The sequence below is a fragment of the Carassius gibelio genome, chromosome A1, assembly GCF_023724105.1.
Source record: "Carassius gibelio isolate Cgi1373 ecotype wild population from Czech Republic chromosome A1, carGib1.2-hapl.c, whole genome shotgun sequence".
NCBI classification, from domain to species: domain Eukaryota; kingdom Metazoa; phylum Chordata; class Actinopteri; order Cypriniformes; family Cyprinidae; genus Carassius; species Carassius gibelio.
This window is the reverse complement of record NC_068371.1, coordinates 10,027,876-10,047,436: the sequence shown is the minus strand read 5'-3', so window position 1 is coordinate 10,047,436 and position 19,561 is coordinate 10,027,876. Positions and strand designations below refer to the sequence as shown.

The 19,561-nt window shown below is 37.6% G+C and overlaps 1 protein-coding gene across 2 annotated transcripts; it reads right to left on the bottom strand.

Moving 5' to 3' along the window:
- Positions 1-8,307: 8,307 nt before the first annotated feature.
- On the bottom strand, positions 8,308-19,523 carry LOC127988473 (ephrin-B2a). Of its 2 annotated transcripts, none has more exons than XM_052591327.1 (5): positions 19,419-19,523; positions 15,130-15,419; positions 10,743-10,835; positions 10,250-10,363; positions 8,308-9,760 (listed from the first exon to the last, which is right to left on the bottom strand). In XM_052591327.1, coding segments are annotated over exons 1-5 (897 nt in total). In that variant the 5' UTR covers positions 19,421-19,523; the 3' UTR covers positions 8,308-9,362. The 2 variants fall into 2 exon arrangements, with proteins under 2 accessions (XP_052447287.1, XP_052447241.1); XM_052591281.1 differs by lacking the exon at positions 19,419-19,523 and adding an exon at positions 18,320-18,882.
- Between the last annotated feature and the right edge of the window lie 38 nt (positions 19,524-19,561).

Here is a 19,561-nt window from a genome sequence, read left to right as displayed (position 1 = left end):
TCTGCTGCTTGCTATTGCTTGGTCAGCTCTGTTGCACCAGCACCAGAACTTCTGCTGGATCTCCACATATTAACTGTGTGTTTTTCAGCCTCAGGCCAATCTAACAGGGGATCTTTGAGCAGCAGTGGGCCCCAGAAATGCACCCATGCAAGTACACTGTTGCAAGGACACACCCTGCCAGCAATCGACCTTTGCCCCACTACCTTCTGGGTAAGTCTGGGAAGACAAAAGCTATGGGTGCACACACACACACACATAGTGAAAAAAACAACACCACATTTTGGTGACCTAGTAGCACTTGTGGATGGCCTCAGTTAAGGGAAGCCTAAGATCTGGTGAGGATCCAGGGGCTTTAAGCAAGATATGATATGAAAACGCCCCAAAGAAACATGCAGCATAAGTAAGCGACTGAGAAAACTAGAAAGCAAAAAGAAATCTTTGATTTGAAGGTTGAAACATTTGATTCACGGACCTGTTCTAGTAAACCTTACCAAAATAAAGCCGTGATAATTCATAATTAGATACATGAGAATCTGAATCTCAGAAACTGAAGTAGGATGTGCATGTAAAGTGGGCTATATGTGGCATGGCTGTGGTTTTCTGTGATTCATGGGTTCCTTAGACACAACAGTAGTGGTCGCTTTATCAAAACAAACACAGAAGCTGCAGAATTTAAACAAAGTAAAGATGGTGGTTATGGCTAAGCTGGAAAAATACTGTGGCTTTAAATGTTTTCCCAAGCTTTGGCCAACAAGGTGATGGATCGAAAGTGAAGAGAAGTATTGACATAGCCAATAGCAATTTATTGCTTATATTAACGTGATTAAATAATGGCTTTGATTAATAATGATTGTGAGAGACAAAAACTAAAACAGCTTTTAAAAGCCTTAACTCAGTTTGATTAACTGTCTGACATATTTGATTTACTTTTTCTGCATGAAATCAAAATGGACTCTATTTACTTTCTTAGTACACATTACTGGTTTTATTGTGAATGATTCATCAGCACATGCAATTCCAACGAAAAAAAAATGTTTGTCTTTGTAATCCTTCATCCTCCAATGACCTGTCATATAGAGTCAACTTTTCACAATTTAATCAATTCCCTGTAGAAAATTAAATAGAAAAAATGCAAATCCTGTTCTGCCTTTCTTTTCTTGGTGAACTTAGAAGTCATGTTTTCAATAAAAAAGTCTGCTAATGCCATTTAATGGGGACTTTTAAAAATGACTATGAAAGTTATAGTTCATAAAAGTTCTTCATGTTTACTGATGGACTTTAAAAGCTTGCAAATCTATATTAGAGTATATTACTTGAATGCATTAAACTGTGTTGTTCAGTCTAAGTTTTTAGCAGGTCTGATAATGTTTCAGGGAATCTGGTTCACATACATTTAAGTAAATTAAAATAACCAAAATTAAACCCTTGAAACGTTTTTCAACATAAAGGTTAACTTGTGCATACGCATATTCAGATAATTTTACATCAATTGACAATTTTAAAGACATTAAATCAATCTATTTTTCACAAATGTATGAAATCTTAAGATTTCTTCTTTTCGTCATCTAAGCACTCTTACTTGTCATTGATCTTTATAGAGTATGGAATGTCAAAAGCCATTCCCTGAGATCCTAATACCAGATTTAACAACCTACAATACAATTAAGCTCCTTTTGAATGCCTAAGCTGCTTTTATTTATTTATTTTTATCATGAGTATAAAGCTAAATTTTAAAGCTATAATCCAGACTAGCTAAATCCCGCAATGGTCCGAATCCATTTTATTCCACTGATACCTTGTAATCCATCCGTGCACCAACTCAGGATGGATTTTGTCATTTGTTTAAATTATTCATCGTCGTGTCTTGCCGTGTTGAATCTCTGGAGATGGTAGGAGCTGGAATGAGGACTCTGGTGTCAGGCAAATGTGGAACGGATGCTCTGATGTTTCCAGTAAGCCGCGTGTGTACCGTAGCGTTAACACACTCTCCTCTCTTCTCTAGCCCGCTTCCCAGGGTGCTCACAGAGACTTCGTCAGACTGTAGCATGTGGCAGATTGGGTGGACTAATTCAGGATTAATTGCATGCTTGTTACAACAGGGCGCCCATATGGCCTCAAGCTCACTGGAGTGGCACTTTTGTGTCAAATCGCACATTTGCTTGAAGAAAAGGAGGATGGGGTGGTTGCTGGTGAACTGAGTTGTGTTTCTCGATTCTGTCAAATCTGCAGAAACATCCAAAATCCTGCTGGCATGTTGCACGCATCTTCCTGAATTGCCAGCGGCAGTTCCTCAAGATTGAAAAGGACATGATTGAACATTATTCTTAGGCAAAGAATTGCTCACAATGGAGAGTGATAGGTTATATTGTGTATTCAATCAGAAATCGAAGACGTCTGAGGTGAGGGAAGTCATGAGCACGTGAAAGGCATGGTGGAAGCTATTTAGAGTCAATGTCGCACAGATGTTCAGGATGGGATCCATTTCTCAGCAATAGAAAGCTATTAGAATGATTGTTAACTCCATAGTCATAAATCCATGATCCGATTCAAATTCTAAGGAAGAATGCCATCATGATCTATTTTTCACTCAAGAGGCCACTTTTGTATCAAAATGCTTCAAAGATGATCAGTTTTGGCTTGTAGCAAGTGAGCAATATTAGAAAATTCACTCTTGTTATTGTTTCTCCATTGCAGTTCCTCTTTGCTTTAAAGAGGTTGCATTCAACAATTTGTAATTATCTGCAAATTACCCGTTTCATTTTACTCATTGTTTTGACAATTCCATATTTATATAGTGACATTGAATATTGTATGTGACATTTTGCTTTGCAATGACATACATGAGAAGAACTGAGCTTGACCAGCAGTCCTTTCCCCTTTTACCTGTCACAACAAAGAAACATCAGCTCTGAATGGAAACTGGTAAAATACTCGCTTGGAAAAATGGCGATCATTTGCACCAGATGTTTTTTCATAGCGGATTCCACATGCTAGCTTTTATCATCAAGATGTATGGGACAACCTTAGGAGGCTCCCTAATTCAATTAGAAAGTGGCAAACAAAAGGTTTCCAGTGTTGTAAGAGCAAATGTTCGAAGGTGTCACCATCTTTTGTTGTCCACACACACTACCAATTAGAGCTGCTTCTATCTGAGTGTGAAATCTTCTAGCAAGAGTGATTTACCGAGCAAGTGACAGCAGACAAACCAGTTGGCTGCGAGGTTAGAAATGAAGGTGGCAGGCAGACCGTTTGTGCTGTGCCGTAAGGCTCTCTCAGCATGTTTGGCTCACACCTGTTTTCCTGCAAACATTTCACACTTCTCTACAAAGCTAGTCTTTCTACTGAGTTTTGATCTAGGGGCTTTTTTTCCCCTTCTCTTTGTTGTTTATATTAAATCAAGTTTTTTTTTTTTTTACATTTTCTGAAGTGCTTTCTGTGCAAAACTCACCATGCTGTTGAAGTTGGCCGTTTTCTGTTCTCTTGCCAGGTTGTTCTTCATGCTTTCCAGAGCATTCTGGTGGTTCGTAGGTTGTTGCTAAGGTGTTCTAAAGACTTATCCCTAGCTTGCAGCCCAAAGTCAAATGAGCTACTTGGACTCCTCTTTCAGTTCACGTCTAGGGAAAAACGTATATTGCATGCAAAATAACATTATATTGCTTTTTGCACATTTCACAATGCTTTCAAAGTGAAATGTTATGGCCAAAGTATACTTCGGTTTGTATGCATACACTAGGGTCTGCATACATTGCTTGTGACACAAATTTCATCATCAGAATAGTATGCACAACATAGTGTTGTACAAGGAACCACACAGAAATATGACTTCATTGGTCGATAATCTGTACAGTAGTCATAATTTATGTGGAAAAAGAATTACGGCCATTGGTCTTATACCGCAACTAGTACTAATTTCAGCTGTAGATAGGTTTTTGGAGTTTTTCCAATGAGCCTATGTTGAAATGTTTTCCTCTTTTTAGTCCTGTAATGCAAGAAAGACAAGTACATCCTCCAATAAGGTACAGACTTGAGAAGCCATTCAATCCCATCGCACAAATGATGTATCACAACGTACACATGCAGAAACTTTGATTAGTGATGATAATGACGCTTGCCTTTGCAAGGTAGATAGATTGAGGAACACATGTTAGATTGTTTCTGTGGTGATCTGATTAGATATTCATCCCCTCCCGCCTCTCATTCTCTGTAATGGTCTGTAGCAAAATGCAATCAGATGGCGTTCTAATCCCTGGTTTGTGAAAAACCGAATGGGTTACGAGGTCAAGGTTCAGCTACGAGGGGTTGAACTCCACTAATTGTTTCCCTTGAATGATGTCTGCATCTCTTTCAAACTGCTTTCATTGAGTCACGTTTTGAATTTGGTGCTTTGACTAACTTTACAAAGACTAAATTACAGACGGCGTGAATGAAGCGGCAGATACTTAAAATGTAAAAAAAGGCCTCCAGACAGGGATGTCACATCACAGCTTTAACAGAAGGGGAACTCCACACCCTTGGGCCAAAGTCTTTCTAGAGCCAAATAAACGACAGACGGCACATCTGGCTGTCAATGCGCGTTCCTTTCAGCTGAATGTGGGTGTGCTATTACTGGGTGGTGGAACAAATGTAAAAGCATTTGCAGTTTTTAGCACTGGTTGTGGTGCTGATGCATCCTGCGTTATAATCTGCATGCACAAGACTTCTTAAAGGAAGAACAATTTATTTTTGTTTTTTTACCTTGAGACTATTGGCGTGATTTGCCGGAAGGGTGGCCAGATTTAATCAAGCTTTTAACCCTGTGCCCTGTGCATTAAGATAGTTAAGGTAGACAATAGACTTTTTTCTGTTTTAACACACTTAAACATCCAAGTTGCAAAATGCTCCGAGGCATGCCAACAGTGACACTAGGCACTATAATGTGAGAAATGATATAAAGGCACAATCCAAAGTGTGACACTGGGGCTCATCTGAGGAAGGTGAGGGGCGATAGAGAAGCCGTTCTTCTTTTTTCTTCTCCATTACTTTAATTGTTTCCAAACCATTTGGCCTTGAACGTGCACTAGTCTATACTCCGCACACATGCTTCAACCACACTTAACATTCCTCGGTGCGCAAGCCCTTAATCTTTTCTCCACTTTCCCTGTCACTTGAATGTAAGGATGGTGATATATGGCGTTGAGAGACACTGAAATTTCGGCTAACTTTGAAGGCTTCATCCGCAGGCAGTTTGTCTGCAGGTCTGAGTGATTGCTTTTTGTCTTTTGTGCTTTCATGCCATTTATTCACAACTTATTGCTTCCAATGTATTACCAGAATATTGCGTTTGGAACGGCACTTCATATAAAACGTCTGGATACGTTTCTGCAGGGCCCTGCACATGATATGCAGAAAAAAAAAAAATGATGTTCCAATAAATTAAGAATTCGTTCCCACGACATGTTTAATTAATTCATTGCCTATTTAAATGTATGTAAATTGAAGCCACATTTTACTAATTTGTTCTGTTGTTTTTAGGTCAACTGTGACCACTTTTTTTCTTCTGCTAATTTTTTCCATGATCCTAACTTGTTAGCCATGATTTAAATAAATAAAAACAGTACACTGAGGAAATGGAATTCTGCAATGTGGCTACGATTTACCTCAACCTAAAACAAATTAATATGCTTAGGGAATGTATTTATATATAATTTGCCTTGATATCTCATTATTTCTTGTTAGTATATATTAAATTTGTTTATCTTTTCATATTGGCCTAGCAAAATGGTTAGATTGAGCTTTTTTTTTTTTGCAACAAATCAATATTAGCTGTTGAAATATTAGCATATTGGATATTGATCAATATTTGATAATATACAACTAGTTTAAATTAAAGGGACAGTGTACCAAAAAAAAAAAAGGAACTCAAGAAGTGATTGTTGGTTTAACCAAATTTATATTAAACTGTAATTCATAAATGGGGAAATAGTGGAAACAAAGTGGTAATACGGTGATTTTTCTAATGATGTGAGTGTGTATAATTTTTTCCAAACCTACACAGTATTCTAAATGTCAGTCTTCATTTGTGTTCCACAGAAGAAAGAAAGTAATACGGGTTTGAAACTTTTAAGAGAATAATGATACATTTTATGAATTAGCCATTTCTTCTGATGATAAAAATACTATACAAACATGTTTTTGTAGCTCATTGCTGTGCATAGAAATGACATAATACTATTTTATATCCAGACTTCTTAAGTGAGCACCTCGATTTAGTTTAATACAGGTTGAGCGACCTCATGTCGTTTAAGGAATTCAAACTTGTGTATAGTAGTGTATTCAAACAGAACCTTTGTGACAGGTCTGAAATGATCTATGGTCCTCCTTTGGAGTAAAAACATACTTGAGGCCTTTTCCTCCCTTTTCTTTTCTCACCCTGCATGACAGATGTGTCTCCCTTCCCCCGCTACCTCCCCCTCCAGCACCCCCAAATTTTCCTCATTGGCGCTTTATTTGATCCTGCATGCATTGGTAGGGAGGCAATGTGCCTGCCACATGATGATATCTTGATTTTCCCCAAAACTTTCCCATTTCCTGTGAGTTCTGACTCACAGACATTAACAAAAAGACACACAATCAACCACGTCTCCAAAAGTTATTCAATATGGCATATACGGCATTGTGGTCTCTGAGTAATTGTTCCTGATTCTGGACCAGCTGTAAATGTTTGGGGCAACTAGAAAAGGTCTTTTGTCATTTCTAGTCCAGATGTGTGCTTTCTTCCGGATATGCGATTTAAGCTGTGCTCTCTCTGATTTAATGACGCATTGTGTGTTGCGGATGGTGTACTTCACTCAGTCGTTTTTAGGTAAAGAGTGTGGAACAAAAACTCTCAAGTTATCCATACTTTGGTTAAAGAGCAGATGGCAGAATATGAGACACACGGTTTCTTCAGAATGAAGTCAAGAAATGTTGCTACAAATTAGTGCTTGATTGAAATGGGTTATTAAAGTGATAGTTCACCCAAAAACCACACGTTGTTCCAAACCTACAAGTCTTTCATACATTTTTGCATATTAATGAATGTGTGTAATAAAAACCTCAATTAAATCCTCACATAAAACTTAGAAGATTAAACTTCTAAACTAGATTTATATGGATTACTTTTATGTTTTTTTTTTATGAACTTTTTGAAGCGTAACCATTTTGGGTGAATGGACTTTCAATGGAGTGACAGAAAACTCTCAGGTTTTATTTATATATTCGAATTGTATATATATTAATTTGTGTTTCATGAGGAATTTTCAACATTGGGTGAACTTTCCATTTAAATGACACGCAGAACAAATTCAGTGATGGCAAATGATATCGATATTGATTCCTGAACTTATTTCACAGAATATTTACTCTATTATATTATTATTATTTTATTATTATATTATTATATATTTGACCCAGATATTTAAAATGAGAAAACATTTTGAAAACGTGCTGCATCAGCTGATTCGATCAAATTGTACCATTATGATCTTGGTTTATCAGTGTTACAAACTCTATCAGAAAAAAACAAATATGGATCTTCTGATCAACTTCTAGATGTTGTTAGCATATTCAAAATCCTGGGTATAAGACAGTGAGTTTGGGTTTCGATGATTGTGAAGATAATAAAAGTATATTTTACTTTCGCAAAAGTACATCAGAAATGAGTAGATTCCAGGATGCAGGTTTTTATGACAGAAGTGTTTCTTTTGGCCGACTGTGACAGGCAGCTGGCTTGACCTGTAGATTTACCACCCCATTGTTCTGTCCTCCATAACAAAAACACACCGTTTCCTGCTCCGCTCTACCCATGCTAAGCATTCTGGGTGGAATATACGGTCTGTAACGTTGGAGGGGAGAGGAAGGGCCGCAAATAATGTGCTGTTGAAGGTTAGAGGTCCTTATCTGAGTCTGTAAGAAAAAGCGCAAACTAGTGTGAGAACATGTGTGTGTAGCCGGGATTGTGTGAGACGGTAAAGCGTGTCTGAGCTCATGAGGTGTGAGTGCTTCTTTTGAAATGCATCACACTACACTCCCCACCATGGGAGAGGGCTGAGATCCTGTGACCCAGTACGTCATATGGAAATGAAACCAAATGGTATGTGCTTCCGATGTGGTCGCAAGGGACATGAAGAACCTAAGTGGACAGTCTTGTTTCTGATTATTGGTCCGAAGCTGGCTATTGAAGTATATGAGGGTAAATCTCGCTCGACTTTAAACCATTCACATATCACCTAAAATGTAAAATGAAGAATATCTATCTATCTAATCTATCCACTACAGCGCTATTTTCAGATATTGAGTCAAGATATGTGTTTTGACACTTCTTGAGGCCACTTATTTTATTTGAACAATAGAAAGCAATTTTGTGAACTTTTCATTCATTCGTTAAAAAAAAGAGCAGCACAAGTGACTATGGCGAATAATTTCATTCAACACTGTAAGCCATCTGGAATATGAAATTGTATAGAACAACTAGAATCAACGAACATGTTAAACGAATGGAAGATTTCAAAAGAATGTTCATTATATCCAACATGTGGCTTCTGGTTTGCTGAAGTAAACTCCTGGAGTATCTGAACAAAATCAACTGAACATTCAATGATGAAATGTAACGGACAAGCACTGTTCAGATTCATACAAAGCATAACTTAAAGCATCATTTAAATGCTTGGCTATTGTATTTACATTACCAAGTCAACAAAGGATCTTTCTGTATGTTGATCTTTAGTTTTGTTTGTTTGCTGTTTGAATAAATGTTTGAAAAGTTCTAAGCAAATGGGGATAAAAGAACCACATGCGTTTTTGGACCACACTGGCTTGCACGTCAACAGCATAAGGGCTACAAATGTCTGAACTGATGTGTAATATGCATCCATCAGGCCAGCTTTGAGACGCAAACAGCCATTATCAGCTATTGAAATACACTGAAGAATCGCAAAGTACAGGAATGAAGGCCTCTTCTCGTGCATGAACGTTCAACTGGGAGTTTTGAAACGTGAAAATAAGCCTAAAAAAAAAAAAAACAATAAATTAAAAAAACAAAGTCTTGTATTTCCGTAACAGAATCAGTTGTTCTCAGTTCCTTCACAGGAGATGTTTATTCAGCATGTAAGATTGTTCTAAGCTTTGAAAGTTTCCATGGTAATTTATAAACAGAAAAGCACATTCCCATGTGCACCATTATCTAATCCAGAATCATGTCTCAACAAAGAAGGAGTTTTTCTGAATTAGACAGCACTTCAGCCATTCTAGCACCCAGTTTTATGGCTAAACCAACGGTAGCAAGCAGCTGAGTGTCTGAGAGGCATCAAAAATGCTGATGTCCATTGATTGTTGTCCATTCTCTGTCAAACTTTGTAGTAAATGTTTGCTGGATTTTGTGGCGGCATTTCTTGGACGATGTAGACAGGGTGCCCGTAGTCTCCACTGACCTTTTCATAGTGCGGACAGTACATGCTTCCTGAGGTCCGCAGTGGAAAGATGATGTCACTCGGCTCCGAGCTGTTATTGTTGCTGCCTCCACTGGCAGCACTTCCGCGCTTGGGCAGCGTGTTTAATGGCAGTTGGGCGGAGCACTGCGCTGAGTGTTTCTGATGGCGACGATTCAGCAGCGCTACCAGAGCAATGATGATGATGATGAAGATGACTGCACCGGATGCAATACCAGCAAACAGGGCTACTTCGGATCCACTAGATCCTACAGTCTCTCCGCTCTCGCCTCCGGCCTCACCATTCTGCATAGGGTCTGGGGAATGAGAAAAGAATAGGGAGTTTATGACCCGTTTTTTATTCTTTGTTGGATTAAAACCCAATGTCAAAGTAAAATATCCAGCTCTTTAAGTGTAAATCATTTAAAGTCATGAAAACAAGAATATGCAAGTCCAAAAATGTTACTTTTACTTGAAATATATATTACATAATATACCTAATGTATATTATTATCCCCCCAAAATTGTAATATCTGTCATCTATTCTAATACAAAAAAAAGGTTTCAAAGTGTACAGATACGTTACATTTTACATTGTAACATTAATCCTCATTATTTATATTTATTTATAATCTATTGTAATAATTTATTAATTATCATTATTGCAATTTATGCTCCAATATCGTATATTATAATGTAAAAATATTATCTAGTGCATTAAAAATAATATTTAATAATTTAATAATAATTAATTTAATTATCATTTTATTATTTATGACATTTAGTGACATATACCCAGTGCTTACCAACTCTGCTGACCATATCTTTTTCTGTGCTGAAGGTGTTTTGGTCCTTATTTTCAGGGTTTTTTGGAGGATATCGTGTTGGATGATTTTTTGCTGAGAATGAATCTGTAGGACCTGCAAACGCAACAGAGAAGTAAATATTAACAGGCCGCAACTAAAATGACCAGTGGAGCAAAGCATCACAAAATGTTCAGCGAACTGAAAAACTGATCTAAAGATAATACCGGACCACCCTTACATCTTTTTGGCTTCTGGGTGTTATGCCCCAGGTTTTGAGAGAGAATTTAATGAATTGGCGTAAAGCTGCAAGTATCTCCCCACAAGCCCAAAGAAGGGACAGCTGGCATAGCCACGGGAAACAAACTCACATGATATTTCAATTACACGCTGAGGCACACTAGCGTGGACAGCCACTACAAGACCAGTGACATGAAAGACTGTTATGGAAGCAGTGATCTTCATCGGTGCAGGTGTAGGAATGGGTGCTACTCACTCTGTCCAAATTTCAGGATCAGCTTCATGGACTTGGTCTTGCAAACACCACCATCGTGGTTGTCCAGACCTTCAAAAGTGCTGTTAGATGTGGCTGAAAGAGGGAAGAATAAAAAATTAAATAGGCATTGTTATAATTTTGTTCACAAAAAAAAACAAAAAAAAAAACTCACAAAACCAGTCAAGAACATCGATGATATTTTTCTTATTGAAAGTAAAGTAGAAATTAAATACATTTTACCATTATGACTTTCATGGCAATTAAGCGTATTTCCTTCTGTTTTCATTTCATTTCGCTTCTGTACTCAGTCTGATACAGCGTCAGAGCATTCTGTTTGCCACCGGTCTGGAAACAGCCGGGCCAATCAACGAACAGAGGGCGGGCTGAAAGCCGTGACGTAGATGCTTAGCGCCGAGTTTTACATTGTAGGTTAGAGAAATCGAAAACCGAAATGACCGCGGAAATGGGAAACGAGACACGGGATGCAAATCGCTCTGTTATGGAGAACATTCAACTCTTTTTCTAACTGCAAAAGTCGTTTACAGCCATGTTCACTCCAGTATTTCGCTCGCATCATCATGTGTTAACAACAGGTTTACAGTGGAAGTTCAATCATAGATTTGAGTTCGATGCATGATGTCTGTGATTCGATGCGGCTGTACAGGGGCATAACATACGTCATAACTAAACGTATGTGATTGGCTACGGGTAACCAATGATTTTAAACTTCAGACAAGCGCCCCCTAACGAGAGAGAAAACACTTCTCTATTATGCCATTCCAGACTCTGTCTACGAAGCAAAGTGAAGTAGCAGAGTCTGGTATTACCAGGCTAGTTTTCATTAGGATAATAATGCAAAATCTTCTTTTCATTTCTAGAATGTGACAATTATTATAAAAATTGATTAAAAGAATTTCAAAGATATTTAAACATTATTCGCTGCTTTAGTAATACAGCAAATACAGTTTATTTGGCATCAACATTATGCTGACTACTATGAAATAATGTGAATCAAATAAACTTTTAGAATAATGAGAATTAAAAGGATACTCCACCCCAAAATGAACATTTTCTCATTAATCACTCACCCCAACATCGTTCTAAACCAGTAAAAGCTTCCTTCGTCTTCGGAACACAATTTAAGATATTTTGGATGAAATCTGGGAGGCTTGTGACTGTCCCACTGAACCACTGATGGCAGATGGACTATTCTGATGACGTCCTTCATACTTTTCTGGACTTTGACAGTGTTACTTACTAGGTAGTCTATGGGACAGCCTCCCGGCATTCATCCAAAACATCTTAAATTGTGTTCCGAAGACGAACAAAGCTTTTACGAGTTTGGAACGACATGGGGGTAAGTGATTAATAACAAAATTTTAATTTTGGGTTTAAGTATCCCTTTAAATGGAAAACAAATCTTAAAAGTCAAACTAACCACATACATTACAGCAATGACCATACAGAATAAAAATTATGAAATGAATGTCAAATCAATATTAAATAAAAATAGGAATATTTAATTTAGGTTTTATAATGCAACATAAATTATTCCCCCCTGCACAACATGTAGTAGTCTACATTTGTTATGTTAAATATTTAAAGCCCATCATCCGTCTTAAACCTTCGACATGCCACCAAATTATTTTTTACTCTCGAGGCCCATTTCTCTTCCAGTCCTGTGAATGTATTTGGCCTATATAAGGTTTAGCAGCACTAAGTGAGCTAGTTTATGACCCGGTCAGCTTTCCGCGTGCATCCTCACAGGTGCTTTAAAACCTTTTAAGTGTTCCTTGCGGACATTTGCGTCATGTGTCCATCGGTCACTGTGCAGATGTATGCAGAAGGTGAAGGTTCAGCTGCTCTCACAATGCGAAAATCAAGAGTTTTGCAGCATGCCAAAGCCTCTTAAAAGCTTGCGTTTGTTTGCCAGTAAATCCTTACGAGATGTGCACACGTGCTCTTGTGCGCGCTAATTGAGAAAACCCTCATACTGTGAGTAATAGCACCACTGTAATCACACGGGTTTGAACTTTACAGAATCTATGCATATTACCAAAGCCTTTTTACATCATTATCGTAGAATATCAAGTATTTGTTCTGGCCATCAATCCATGGCTTGTGGAGAGGCTTGGTCGAACGATTTAAACGCCATTGTGCCTGCACTCCCATGCTGTGTCCTCTGATAGCGTAGCTAAAGAATTCCATTGGGCCATAATCTCTCTTTCACTGCGAGGATTAAGACCAATCCCACACGAACAAATGGACTTCCCCTCCAAACTGCTTAGGGCACAGAAAGAACCGAGTGACCAGCGAGTGAAAGGGCAAGAGAATGGGGGGTGGGCAGAGAAAGCCAACCAAAGACCCAACGAGAGAAAAACAGAGGGGGAGAAAGAGAGAAAGAGAGCTTTTACCCAACATGTACCATTTCCCAACAACCGTTCCCACATTCATCTGCAGCGGCTGCTCTAGATGTGACCCGACTCTTCGGCTTGAATGAAGCCCGCTCATTCCTAACCACAACAAGCACATTCAGCGCCTCAGGCCAGCGCAGCGCAGCCAGTCACGAAGCCAGAGACCGAGCAACAAAGTGGAGTAGGAAAATTGAAGTTGCGCACATGCAATAAAACAAGTGTCCAAGCAGATGTTATGTTTTCAGTAGGATAATTTGAGATTTTTGAAGACATTAGGAGATCTAACTATCCTAGCTATCATATTTTAACCACATATCCACATAAAAACATACTATCTGTCAGTATGTCTAGAAGAAATGCTAATTATTTGTTGGGAAGTGCAGCAGGACATGATGATGTCATATACTGACTGCACATATATTTAATGACTTCTCATAAATTTGAATGATATACATTGTGTCACAAACATATAAACGCAATTAAATCCAACTATTTTTTTAAATATAGTATCACTCTTCCTTATCCTTTGCTCCAGTTAAATTTACACTGTGAGACGTGGCGACATAAAATACTATTTATGCTTTATGAACAAATGCCTATTTAACAATTACTTTAGATGTTTCCACATGAAGTACATGTATTTTTCTTAACTTGCTGTAAAAGCCATTGTTGTGAAACTTGAATGTCTCCACAGAAAGTGAAAATTGATTGGAAAATAATAGTATCTAGTTCCTTGTTCTTGAGCATGCACATACACTATCCCATTCAAAAGTCTAAAGTAGTACATTTTTTTGCTATTTTTTAATGATATACTTTTTTTATGAATTTTCAGCATGATTACTCCAGTCTTCAGTGTTCCATGATCCTCCAGAAACCATTCTAATATGGAAAAGAAACATTTCTTATTTTTATCAATGTAGAAACCTGAAAAAAAATGTGTGTATACTGTGATTGTGAAATTGTGAAATCCATATTAATAGCATTTATTTGAAACCGAAATCTTGTGAAACAATTTTAATTTATAATAATTATTATTTTAAGTCTATAAATCAATCGATTAAATGCATCCTTGCTGAATAAAGCATTTTTTATAATAAAGCATTTTTTTCCTCGCAACAAAGAAATCTTTCCAACATGCCTAAAAAAGGTTCTCTTCCTCTCGTTCTGTCAGCTCTCACACAGATCACAGTTACATTTACATGTTCTGACATTTGCATGCACACAAGGTGCACACACACACACAAGTCTCTTTAGAATCAGTTAGGTCAGATATCCGTGTCCCTCGGGCTGCAGGCCAAGCTGCCTTGAAAAATCACATCAAACTGATCCGTCTCATACTAGCAAAGGATTGAGGGATTTGGAGCGTGTAAATCTCAAATCACGTAAATGGCCATTAAGGAATGTGCCAACCGAAAAGGGGCTGAGATCAGAACGTGTTAAACTGAATGATAACCCCTTTTTTTCAAAGAGGTCGAGATGATACTAATGACATCCATGTAAAGGGGCCATCAACAAGTCTTCCTTCCCAGAGAACACTGAAGACTTGAGACGTCTCCTTCCCCGTAGGGAAAGAAGACAAAAATAGGCCTGGGAAAAACTATACATAAAAAAATAATAATAATAAAAAATGAAGTGTGCAAGCTAAACAATATTATAATTAATGAACATAAATGTATTCATGTTTATAACAAAGACATCTTGTGTGGTAAAGCCAATGGATTTAACATATTCCGTTAACTATAAACTTGATTTGTTAACTATTTTTGGAGCGCTACGCTAGTCAGTAAACTTCCCAGACAAAAACAAGGAAAAGATATCTTGGGAGACAATGCCGGAGGCTGAAATTCCCACGGGTGCGATCAGTTCTGCATTTGGCTCCTTCTACACAGTCTTACAGCTGGCAACGAAGGTGAAAAATGATCATGAATCAGCACCCGAAGTAAATTCTTGAGTAAGAATGGCAATAAACTTACAGATGATGTGATAGTCCTTCCCTTTGAAGAACTCCAGGCCCCACAGGTTGGGGCTGAACTCTTGAAACTTGAAGGTAAACTTTACGTCCTGGTCCGGCTTGTCACAGTTGAGCAGTAACATGTCGCTCTTAGTTACTCGACAGGTCTCAAGTTGTTCTTTGGGAACAAGATAGACCCGGAAGTATTCAATGTTCGTCTGCTCAGTAGAGCCTGGCTTGATTCTTGGACACACAATGTCCATTTTGTCTCCGATCTGAGGGTATAGCACTACACCCTTTCCAGGGACAAACCTGTTAGGAACAAGGTGATGTTAAATACAAAGTTACAGAAAAAATAAATAAACCAAAAATACTGATTAGCATGCATAATAATCAACGGATTCTCCATGGTTTATTAATTAGACATTTATTTAAAATGCATGTTTGGATGTCTTATAAATTTATCCTCAAAGCAAAACTATAAAATATCTGCATTTCATGGTTAACCAACTGGTAATTGGCTTTATTAATATTTTTTAAGGATCAGTTCTGCTAGATGGGGATAGTTCACCCAAAAACAAATGGTATTTTGAAATAAATTAACAGTGGGGTCCAAACAATGACTTTCACTTTTTCTTTTTAATATCTTTGATTCATGGCCGCCACCCTCCATTTGTTATAAAACAAGCATCCGACTGAAATGGATTGAGACAAGCAATTTCCTTTGGCTAATTTTCAGAGTTCTGTCTTGAAGCAGAATGCAAATGGATATAAAGCATTTGGGACCTTGGCTTACTTACACATTTTTTGACTTATGTCTACAACTTTGGAGTCTTCCTGATTTCTTTTCCTGTTACATACTTCTCTACCCAGTAATGCATTTGCACAGTTAACAATCGTTCACTCCTGACTGTTTGCTGGCAGTCCTTTCGCTGCCCTCCGTGTTTTTTACAACCTCACCATAGTGCTTATTACAATGTTCAGTTGGGTTTTTATATTGACCTTTCAATTATTTGCAGATTCTCAGATTAAGCTAATTTTTCATTAAACACATAAAATTCCATTGCAAACAGGCCATTGTGTGCACTGGATTTGTCCTTTTTATTCTAAATCTGCCATGACTAAATTAGACATGGTCTCATTCTCTCCTGTGCTTCCCTAAACACCATAAGGCAGAAGAAAAGAGTCACTTTCTAAGACTACCTTCCATCCTCATAAAGTCATTAAGAGCTTGAAAGAAAGGGACCCTCGAGGTTCTGCTGTGGGTCCTGAGAAGACAGGAAGCTTTAGTGCCCCTCCTCCGCCCCCTGCAGTACCAACTTCTGTGTGGCTCAAACCGGGATGGGGGTTGAACTGTGCCTTCATCCCAGCGCACCTTTTGTCTCCAAAGCTCCGTGACAAAGATGACCCACTGAGCTACTGGAACTCATGAAAACCGATTACAACCTGCAGCAAAGCTGGGCTACACCACAGCTTAGCATCTTAAAAGAACGTTATCCTGCATCTAAACAAAACTGATCTATTTGAATACAGGTTCACCACTGTGAAGAAACAGCTACCAGGGCAACCAGCTTCACTTGAGTGGCCGGGTTGTTGAGCAAATTGTGAAATCTTAGTAAAAATGCTTGATGTATTCACAAATATTAAAGTAAATAACATCCAAACATGTTTTTTATGCAAGTTGACTAATGGCAAGACCACCCTATGGCAGGAAGAGAGTGTGTACTACTTTGGCAGTTGAGTAAACACCAGGTTGGGTGTTTCAGTCCCGGAATGTTTTACCCTTGTTAATTGCATTTCCCTTTCTTTAAGCATGAAACTATTTGTCCCGATGCAGATAGATATGGTGAGGAACAGATGCATAATTGTCATAAGACCTTGGAGATGCACTTCACAGTGGAAAAAATGAGCTCAGGCAACAGATCTCTCTATGGCAGTCGGAGAGGCTGTAATCCACTCTTCAATTTTACATTTTTCATCTTATAATCAGTCCTAAATTTAGGCTGTGGCTCAGCACTCTTACACGATATTAACCATGATGTAAGGGCTCCACAAATTTGATTGCTCTAAGTGTAGATTTATTCCGAAGCTTTTCCCCTGGAAATACAAGGGTACATTGATTTTGCAAGACTAGTCAACCTTATAATTTCTACAAAATGTTGCATTTACCTAATTGCTAAAAGTGTATATAGTATCGTTTACAAATAGTGGGAATGTCTATAAGGTGGAAGTTTGTTTTTGAAAAAGTTTATACTCTGTTTATATTCTGCAAATGAAAGTACATGCATCTCAATGTTGTTGCCAATAAAGCATCATTGTAACTAAAACCCTGCAGTCTGAAAAAGTGGGTGGTCCTCCTGCAAAGTGCCATGGATTACGAATATGTTTAGTGAGCTGTATTGTGTTTAAATGACTATGACAGGGTACTAAAAATCAATAGAGAAATCAGCAAATTAAAGCTGTAAAAGAAAGTGAAATTGCAGATTCACACAAAAATGTTCTTCAATGGTTCTATACTACACGTTTAGAACCCTCAAGTACCTTTTTTGGGGCTCAAGGTGTAGTGGTACTTTGCAGATAAGAAAAATTATGTTACATTATAGGATCTTTCCTATTAATCAGCATATTGTTTTATTTCAAGTCCTAATACATATTTTTGCCTTTGATTTATATGATATAAATATCAACTTAACGATTGGTAACTATCTGTTAAGGATTATAACTTATTTATGAGTTATATAACTTGTTTCTTATTCGACAAGTGTGTATTCCAGTTTTTACTAGTTTACTAGTACATTTCTGCATGATAATTAAGCCATTATAACTAGTCATTGCATATGACAAGAAATAACTAGTGCAACACTATAGTGCAGAAAAGGCTATTATTAAGGTACAATAACTAACAGTTACTATGAACCACAGATCGCCATTTAATTGCAAACATTTGGAAAAAAAAAATCAGTTGCAAGGTAACAGTTAAGTGTCACTATTGAGAATAAATTAATATTAAAGTAGGCTATTCAATTAATTACAAGTGACTGATTTATTTGGAATAAATATTCACTAGACTATATAGAGATTAGGTTACTTAGGCTAACAATAATAATAATAATAAACCAACAATAATAAAATAGTTAACAGAATAAATAGAATAATACATGTTAAAGCTGCTTGCCATACAACTGAGTCTTTTTTTGATGTAGTCTACTTACTTGGTGTTCGAAGTATTCCAATATATTGATTCTAAAACTGCTGATCGAGTCAGTTTTACTCGACAAGCAACCACAAAAATACCAAATATAAAACTCCATACAGTTGTATCCATTGCGATTCAAAAACAGTTCACCAGTTCGGGTTTGATCATAACAACAGGCACTGATACGAGAGGTATCCGATGGTGTAGGTTGCTTTCATCTGCTGGAAACGCGTTTTTATCTCGAAACGATAAAAAAAAAAAAAAAAAAAAAAAAAACTATTTGCTAAGACTTCTCAAAATAACTGCTTCTTTGAAACTGGCACTCTACAGGGCAAATTTAAAAAAAAAAACGCGTGTGATAATCCATCAGGTTTTTAGATATTAAAATGTCTTAATATGCATCCTCTGGGAAACAGCGCCCGTGAACATTCTTCTGAATGCAGAGAAAACGGTTCCGTGGAGTGGCAGCAGAGCTCTGAAATTCGGATGTTACTGAGGTCTAATCTAAAGGCAGTATCAGTGCTTCTCCTGTTCTTCGTCTTTGCATTCAACTCTGCCAGTCTTGGAGTGCCCTCAAGACGTGCTCAGAGACTTTCGGACAACCCAGAGTTGCGGTTAGACCCCGCCCACGTTACGCTCGATTGGATGATGCAAAATGAGTGACAGCAAGTCGAATTTAAGGAGACTAAACTGGAGTCTAAAAACGGTACGTACGCCTGTATTAAACATTAGATTACCACTTGAGTTTACCTCAGGTGCAAAGCGCGTCTAAATTCGTTCAGTGGTTTTCAACCGGGAGACCGAAACCCACTGGGTGACCTCAGTTAACTTCATTTAAAACAATATATATTATGCCAAAATAAATGACCAGTTCGTCCCGTTAACTGTCAGTAAATCTAAAAGCTCAGTATGAGTAAATTAAGATTTTTAACCACTCTTTAGAGATATTCGAGCATGTTTTCTTTACAAAGTCAATTGAGAAGTTTATACACATACACAAATCACAAAACTAACGTTAATCTTTTATTTTAATCCAAACCCGTATGGAAGCTTGTAGTAAAGGCATTTCCCACGAGATTAATCCGTTTAGTCGTGTAAAAATCTGTATAACTCACATGGGCGTGGGTTCTTTCGTCTTCTGTTTGCTGTTTTGAAAAAAAAAAGAAAATAAAAAAAAAGCTTATTTTTCGAAATTATATTACTAGGGCTGCTATGAGGGGCAGTTGAACGGCTTTCTTAAATCAGGGAAAAGCTACAG